This window comes from Artibeus jamaicensis, unplaced genomic scaffold (assembly GCF_021234435.1).
Source record: "Artibeus jamaicensis isolate MK-2021 breed Jamaican fruit bat unplaced genomic scaffold, CSHL_Jam_final scaffold_1283, whole genome shotgun sequence".
Classification (NCBI taxonomy): domain Eukaryota; kingdom Metazoa; phylum Chordata; class Mammalia; order Chiroptera; family Phyllostomidae; genus Artibeus; species Artibeus jamaicensis.
In genome coordinates, this window is record NW_026522028.1 from 164,850 (window position 1) to 173,462 (window position 8,613).

Sequence of the window (8,613 nt, forward strand, 5' to 3'; positions counted from 1 at the left end):
ACGCCCAGCCATCACGTGGGTTTCCTTTTCTTAGCAAGCTGGAGTGGGTCCTTGTCTGGAAGGCGTCAGCTGTGGACTCCTAGGTTTCCAAGGCTGTAGCCATTGGAGTAAGAAGTGATGTAACACCTTCCGCCCAGTACTACCGCCCCGTTAGTTTCTTATGCTGGGGGATTTGGAGAAAGGAAAAGAGATGTGACAACAGGTATTTCGTCCCCTCTTTTCAAACCCAGGAGGGACCCAGTCTCGGACCCTCAGTTTTCACTGTTTCCTAACTTTCCCTCTGAAACTGCTTCTATTCTCTGGATTCGCCTCCTTTCACGCCCCCTGTGAAAGGCGATATCTCTGGGAATGCAGGCGCGGAAATGGTATTGAAAGCTCCTGCAAAACGTGAAGTAAGCCTTACTTGCTTCCCCACTGCTCTCTTCTTTGATTGGGTGTTGACTAAAACCGTTCTTCTTTTGCTTGACCTTATGCCAAGTTGGATCTGAATTCCTCTGGGGGCGTTAACCTGTTCCTGTGCCCGTGAGACCTTGCCCAGGGCCTGACATAGGAAAAGTGGCATATCTTTAAGTAATCAATCTACACATATGTATTGGACACCTATACTATATCGTACTCTCGGGGCTAAGGATTCAACCAGATATGACCTTGCTCCTGTTCTTAAGGAGGCGCTCTATTTTTTAAAATCTATACCTGAGAAATAAACACCCCTTGAAATTGAATTTGCAGTTTTGTAACTAACTAGGTCAGCTTGTGATGGGTGGGTCACCTGGAAAATTTGATGAGAAACTCAAAATAGTGGTTAAGATCAGAAGAATGGAAGAAATGCCTCCTCTCTTTGAATGAAAGCACGGTCCTTGGCACTTCAGGATTTCATAGATTTGTTAATAACCATTTCCTTTCTTCTAACCATATCTTTCCTTGGGGCTAACTACATTTTGACCCAAACAACATTTTTAAAAAAAATCCTCACCAGAGGATATGTTTATTGATTTTAGAGAGAAAGGAAAGGAGAGAGGTTGAGAGAGAGAGAGACAGAGACAGAGACAGAGACAGAGAGAGTCATCCATGTGAGAGAGAAACAGATCCGGGCCTCCTGGACTGCCCCAACCAGGGATTAAACTGGCAACCTATGTATGTGCCCCGGCTGGGAGTTGAACCCACAACCTTTTGGTGTACGGGGTCATGTTCCAACCAACCCAGGCACCTGGCCAGGGCCCCAGGCAGCATTTTGAATGTAAGAAACATTCCATTAGTGTCAAATGACTTGAGAAGAAGAACCAACCCAATGTGAAATTAAAACGATAGTTTTCTTATATTTGGAAATTAGAGAACTGGTTACTTTCCCCTCAATTACAGTGTTTATTGCCATTAATAAAGAATACGTAGAGCCCTCTGAGCTCCTTGACCTCTAACGTCTAACAGGTTTCTTGGCCTCCCAACCTCCCAAGGAGGAAGAAGCCTAAGTGCTTCTCCTTGAAAATGGTTCCTAATGGAACACTAAAAAACTAAAAACCAGGATGATTGATAGGGATGGCCAGGCTTGTGACAGTTTTCTGTTACCTGGTTTTATGTTCATGGGATTGTAATGTTCTTTTGAAAATAACATTTAAGAAAATTTCTTGACCATGCCCTTGAAGTTATAAAGAAGTGTTTTTTCCTCAAGTTCTATTACCTGCCCTTTAATAAGTTCCATTTCTAGTCAGCTGTTTTTTCTTTATCTTTATCCCTTCTAAATTGGGCTTTCTTCCTCCTCCACCCCCACCCGTGCCACCCCCACCCTCCCTTTGCTTCATTTTTCTGGCTTGTTCTCAACTGCTTACTGAAGTGCCTCCATTCTTCCTTGTACTACCTACAAACTTGTCTCTGCACTGTCTCCAAAATCAGGAAAATAAGCCATTTGAACAACAAAAAGCCAATTCTCCTAAAATGCTCCATCCCTCTGTTCACCATTTGAAGAATTTGTACTACATAATACAGGTCAACCATCCTTAGTCCTAACTTTCAAAAAACGAAAAGCTCTCAAGACAAAGGGTTTTATTTTTCATAAGTTTCTTGGAAAATCATTTGGTTGGAAACCCAGTTTCCAACTGATCCGAGGCTATTTTTTATTTATCCCACTTAGTGTGAATAGATATGTAGCCACATTCCCTGTTGGGTATTGTCTAGTTCACAGAATGTGCACCATAGTATCCTTCAAAAATCTGAAAAAGTCTGAATTCCTTAGTACAATTAGCCCCAGAGGATTCAGATGAGAGATGGTGGATCTGCATTTACCCTAAGGATGGACAAAGTAGAGTGGGGGATTTCAGCAATTAGTAAACATGGAATGAAACCTACACAAAAATTACCGGGCAGGAAGTGGAATTAGAGATGACAACTAATGTATGCATCTGTGTGTGCAGGAGAAAGGTAGAAACAAGGATTGACATAGAACCTTATCTGAGAAATAAGTGAAGTATGAGTGAAATGAGGGAAATAAGAAATGAGTGAAATTTGAGAAGTATATGAAAAAGAGTCTTTGGCTCAAGAGAGTTTGCTGGAGATCTCTTAGAAGCAGTGACTTTGTTGGCCCTGCACTATAGTGTCACACAAAGGCCAGAGGCCCCCTCTTTCACATGACCTTAACCCAGGACACCATGTCACAATAGTTACCCTTAGCCCTGGACTTCAATGGGGGCAAAGTCTAAAAGCCTTAACTTTCTCCTCTTGCAGTGTAAGGCCTTAACTTTCTCCTCTTGCACTGCCCCGGCTGGTGTGGCTGCTCAGTGGATTGAGTGCCAGCCTGTGAACCAAAGGGTCACTAGTTGGATTCCCAAGCACATGCTTGGGTTGTGAGTCAGGTCCCCAGTGGGGGAGCGCTCCAGGGGAAACCACACACTGATGTTTCTCTCCCTCTCTATCTCCCTCCCTTACCCTCTCTAAAAATAAATAAATAAATTCTTAAAAGAAAGAGCTTCTTGAAAATTGGAATCACAGACTCTGATGTGTGACTCTCTGAGTTGTGCAGCCAGGGAAAGACAGGAAGGAGCCATTCTATAGACCCTGAAGTAAAGGAAGAGATCAGCCCTGCGCTTGAATAAGTCAGGCCAGAAAAAATGGGGCAGCAATGTGAGGGGTGAGATTGGATGCAGAAATTGGGATGTTCATCAGAGAAGTAGAAATGTGTCCTGGTGGGAGGTAGAGGGTGTAGGGGAGATGGGGGAGGGGGAGCATGTTCCAGACTTTGAACATCTCCTAAGAAAATAAAGAGGAGTAAATGTCATGTTGTCTGTTCACCGTCTGTCAGCAAGGGCGCCCTCCCTACATATGCTTAACAGTTGAAATGTCCACCTACTATACTAAAGTTTGTGGTTTTGGGGGATAAACCAGAGGGGACTTAATCCATTAGGGACTAAGCAGGAATAATCCACTGTTTTCAGGAATGAGCCCAGCAAATCTCATACATGGTTCAAGTCACCAGTCTTGTTGTTGTCACAGGAGCCCCTTCTACTCCTTTAGGCAGGCAGTGGGGAGGTGGCCTCCAGTTACTCTGAATCCAGGTCACCTTCAGAATGGAGTCGGCTCCAACCATCAGGGACAAGCCATGTTGCTCTGCTCTTTGAGTCATGTTCCTCTTCCCAGATCCTACGAAGGTCTTCCTACACTGCAGACTTTCAGACCTGGGATCACATCCAGGCATGCACTGGTTAGACCTGTTTGCTCTCAGAAAGGAAGAAATGGAATGGATGGGAAAACGATGAACCAATCATTAAAAAGTTAGAAATATCCACCAACTTTTTTCCCATGTAACAGGTAATATGGGCAAAATACATTAGCAACTAGAAACAAAGAATACGTCAGTGGTTTACTGTCTATACTATATTCTGTTCTTGAGGTCCATGCTAGGATTCTGATGGAAATGAAACCATTATATCATGAGACTTATGTGCTATTTGTGATAATCAATCATGACCAAGAGAGTTCCAGGTCATAGTATGTTCTGTATTGAATTATTGAGATTTCTTGTTGCATTGTTCTTGGCTTACAGTTATCACAAATACTGTGACTAATAATTGCTATTCTTTTGTTAAAAAAATAAGAACATAAACTCCACCTTCAGAAAACTGAATTTCATTGCCTTCTAATGTCTTTTCCAACTGAAAATGTATATTGTTGAATCAGTTTGATCCAAGTCAGTAACAGCACCCTCACATTATGTGTTGATGTTATGATTTCAAGTTAATTGTTTTGTAGTAGTAGCTATGACCATAATAATCTACTCATCCACAAAAAAAAAGAAAAGAAAAGAAAAGAAATCCTGGAAGTGAAAACACAAGAGGCCACTGGAGTTGAAGGGTGATTAGTTTTAAATAAATGTGTTTATTGTAATGAAAGAACTGTGAATTGGATGCCCAGAAGGTAGGAATACAGGGACATTTAGAATATTTCCAGTGGGACTAAATCTAAATGCTTTCTCCATGTTTTCAAGCTTCTCTTTCCTTAGTAACAGGCATTTATCAGCACAGATCATCCTTCATATTTGTATTTTATTTGTTGTAGTCACAACTTTGTGGAGAAATGACCAGGTAGAAGCACTTCAAGCACCTTATGACTGCATTTTAAAACTTTTTGTCTCCTTGTTACTACAACAATAAATTGAAGTTTTTGGTTACTCTGAAGCAGGTCCTCACCTGCCAACATATTATCATCCTGGTAGCATTACGATAATGCTTGGCCACCATCAGCCTAACACATCACTTCTCCTTCTCTCTTGGTGTGCACCATGTTTGGGGACTGAATTGAAATGGACCACTGGAAGCCTGAGAAATGGTTACCCCAAATAGCTGAGTACCTTGGTGGGATGAGCAGGTTTAGCTTATGCTTGGTGAAGCATGAGGGGGATGGATTAGTGTTCAACTATCACTTAGCTATTGACTTCATCACAAGCCAAGGGAAGTTAGAGCAGAGATGGAATCATCATCATTAGGAATTATGGTGGGCAGTCGTTCACCCTTTCCATTGCTCTCTTCGGAGTTCACTAGCTAAGCCTCCTATGTGACTTTAGATTTTACCCTACAGCCATCTTTGCGCAATCCTTGGTGAGTATTCAATGAGATTTTTAATCCTTGGATATTTTAATGAAAATATCTGTGACTAGGTAGAAAAATTCAAAGAAATGCCTGCCTAGAACACGGCCTCTTCCCAAATTAGACAGCAACAGCGTCGGTTTCTCATCTCAAAAACAGTTTCATCCATGATGACTGGCACTGTTGTATTCTCTCCCATGTGTTCATTTTTGTAATATACACAGTCTCAAAGTCGTGGCGGGAAGCCCTTCCCAAGAGCTCTCCTCATAGAGACTATATCTGTGGTACAAGACGGTTCTCTTCCATTGGAAAGTGCGGGTCTCTCCTCTCCTTTGTGGCCTGAAGGATTCACATTATTAATAAGAAAAGAAGTGAACCCCAAATGTATACATCTCAAGTATAGTGATGGCTTCAAAGTTAATTGAAGGAAAGGCTGAAATTAAAAAAGGATTAAGTAGAAAGGGTCCATGGAGCAATTTACACTCACACTTCTAAGTAGCAGAGTGCAGTTAAGCAATGTCTCTCTGGAATTTCCAAAAGGAGGTCTTAAATGTCAGCAATGCTAGGGAACTGGGGCTAGTGGAAAAATGATCCTCTTAGGAATTGTATTTCAGTGTAGCTCTCACCTCTATATTTCACCTTTTAAAATTTGTCTGTAAAGTGAGTTAGTAGCGCTGCATGATTTGTCAGCAGTCTGTCTCAATTCAAATGTCAGCTAATTCACATCCAAACAAATATAGGCAGAACTATCAGAATGATATGAAGACCAGTGCTTTTTGCCATTCCCTGAGTCTTTTTTTCAACGTTTCTATAACCTACTGTTTCTCATCCCCTGCCTCTCCCATGGAGATTACAATAATTCTATGAATGTGGACAAAATAGAGATTATATCTGCTCACAAGTTAAAATGTCCTTTGTACAAGTCAATCTAGAGAACTTGAAAATCTTAGGAGACTGACAGAAAATCATCATGAAGATCTTGAAAGAAGTTATACTTGGTTTTGCCTGGTTTATTACTTGAGAAAGTTTTGGTGCTAAGTGCTCTTTGGTGAACGAGAATAGGAACTGGTTTTGATTCGGCCAGACCAAGGTTAAGATACTCACTCCGGAACCTACTGACTGTGTGGATCTGGGCATGCCATTCACCTCCATTCCTTCCTTTATAAAATGGGGTGGTACTTACATCTTCACGTTGTGAACATTAATGAGGTAATGTGTATGATGAGTAATGTCTGGCATGTGGTGAGCACTAACTATAGTCATTATATCATTATAATCCAGATGTCATCTAGGGTCTTCTCGTCCTTAGATGGGGACGAGGTTTACCTTACCTGGGAGGTTAAGGTAAACTTCATTTGAATCTAATTTCACAATTCTTCAGAGTCTAAAATCCCTTCCCAAACCCTTGCTTCTTCTGTTTTTCGCTTTATGTGGTTCCACAAGTCAAATGCTCAATTCTGCCCCTGAACACCTTAGATACAAATGTCAGCCCCTTCACCAATTTTCAGGAAAAACATCAATAGTTTACTCTACAGTTTGGATCGCTAAACTTTCTCAGCACTTGAGAACTCATGAGGAAGGGGTACAGCACAATGAAGAGTAAAGCCTTCCAGGTCCTGCTTGCCTCACCAGAACCATATTTATCCCCTATTCTCTGTGAGTTCCCTCCCTCCCTCCTCTCCCCATCTGCTAATTCAGTAGATTCCATCCCTAGTGCTCTCAATTCTTGTTCCACAGACTGTGGTCCAAAGACGCATGCCAACAGCACTGGACTGACCCGAGAGTTCACTAGAAATGCAGATCACTGGCCTCTCTCGTCCAGACCTATTGAACCAGAATGTTTATTGAATGGATCCGTAGTGATTCATGTAGAAGTTACAGTTCAGGAAGCATTGCATCTACATCTTCTCAGGCCTCTCAGGACTCACCTCTACTGCAAGTGGCTGTCTCAAAGCAGCTGCAGAGAGATTTTTTTAAATTCCCAGTTTCTTCCTTATCCTTCAGCACATTGCATGGTGACCAAGACAATGGTGTTTCTTTCATGTTCACTTACCAGCAGGCTCAAGTTGTCACTGGTTTTGGTCCTATTAGCAAATGATTAATCAGCATTGTCTACCTTAACTGGTCTCAGCATATTCTCTTTTTCTAAACAATATTGAAGCCTGTTTTTATTGAGGCACTAGCACCCTGACCTATGATTTGGAAGAGATGGTGATGTGAATACAACGCTCATCATCAAAGCAAACTGAAATACAAAGACATCTGAAGTGACTTGATAGTGACATGAAGTGTTCATAAGTTAAGGAAAAGGATTGCTCAGAAACTGTTTTCTCATTTCATATTCTTTTTATAGTCTTCTTTCTTGATTGAGGCTTTCAGCTCTTAAGTGGCCTCAGTGATCATCTTCTGTTTGGAAGGGGCAATTTGCCAATGCCTACATCCTTCCCGGTGCCCCTTTCCCCCACCAGCAACAGTGTGGAGAAAGAGGAACAGTCAGTTTCTTGGGACTTAAAGGAATACTCGGCAACTCCTTCCTTTCTGTTGATTGCTTGCACAAGGGACAAGGCAAACTGGGCTCTGTCATATGCCATGGACAGCGTGGCAGAGCCTTCTCCAGCTTTAGCCTTGACCTCCACCTCCATGCTGGCCTCCTGGGTTTTCCCAGGCAGGGTTGTCATCGGGTTCTGAGAAAAGTCCACCTTCGGAGTGCACCGAGAAATCAGGGGAATGATAATCTTCCCAACACAGCTGCCAGTGACAGAAACATTGACTCCAGCTGCATCCAAACCCTTCAGTTCTGTGACAAAAGTGTAGATGCTGACAACGTCCAGGGTTGTCACCCCAGAGATCTTACTGGGGTCATAGACGCCGTGTTTCTTGAAAACTTCAGCTGTGATCAGGATGGTGGAATTAACAGAATTTGAAATGATGCCGGTCATGGCCTCGGGGCGATGCTGGGCTCAGGCAGCAGTCAAGGTGGCCACAATTATGGCATTGCTGTTGAGCAGGTCATTCCGTGTCCTGCCTGGTTTTGTAAGGATACCCACTAAATTATAACCTTTCAGGCAGTCTGGCAGCTAGCCGCTCATGTCTCAGATAGCCTTTCACAGTCACTCTGGTTTGAATGTGGCTCAGATCGGCAGCCACTCATGGTGTATGAGCAATATCGTAGAGGATCAGGGGGCTCACCAAAGGGCTGTTCTTCAGGAGAAGTGAAAGGGGCTGCCCAATCACTCCAGAAGCCCAGGACCCAGCTGCTTTCAGTATTGTTCTGGGCCAAGGTGCTGAAGCTGAGCAGAGTGGAGCCCACCTGGTGAGGGCAAGAGCATGGCTGGGGTGGGTGGGGCCTGCACTAACAAAGAGAGAGCTGCCTGCATATGGGCAAGTGACTCCATTGACTTTCACCCTGCTCTGGGCCTCTTGGCTCTACTCTGCCTGGCCTCACCAGCATCGGTATATTCTCGACACAGTAGTCCTAAACCACCTTGTTCTGTTTGTCTTCCACTGCAAGGGCTGTGAATCTCAGTGCAGTACAGAGATTCTG

At 43.0% G+C, this 8,613-nt stretch overlaps 1 protein-coding gene across 1 annotated transcript; it reads right to left on the reverse strand.

The window, feature by feature from the left end:
• Positions 1–7,468: 7,468 nt before the first annotated feature.
• LOC128625959 (malate dehydrogenase, mitochondrial-like) lies at positions 7,469–8,008 on the reverse strand. Its single transcript, XM_053655837.1, has one exon. The coding sequence runs from the start codon at positions 8,006–8,008 to the stop codon at positions 7,469–7,471; it is 540 nt and encodes a 179-aa protein (XP_053511812.1).
• Between the last annotated feature and the right edge of the window lie 605 nt (positions 8,009–8,613).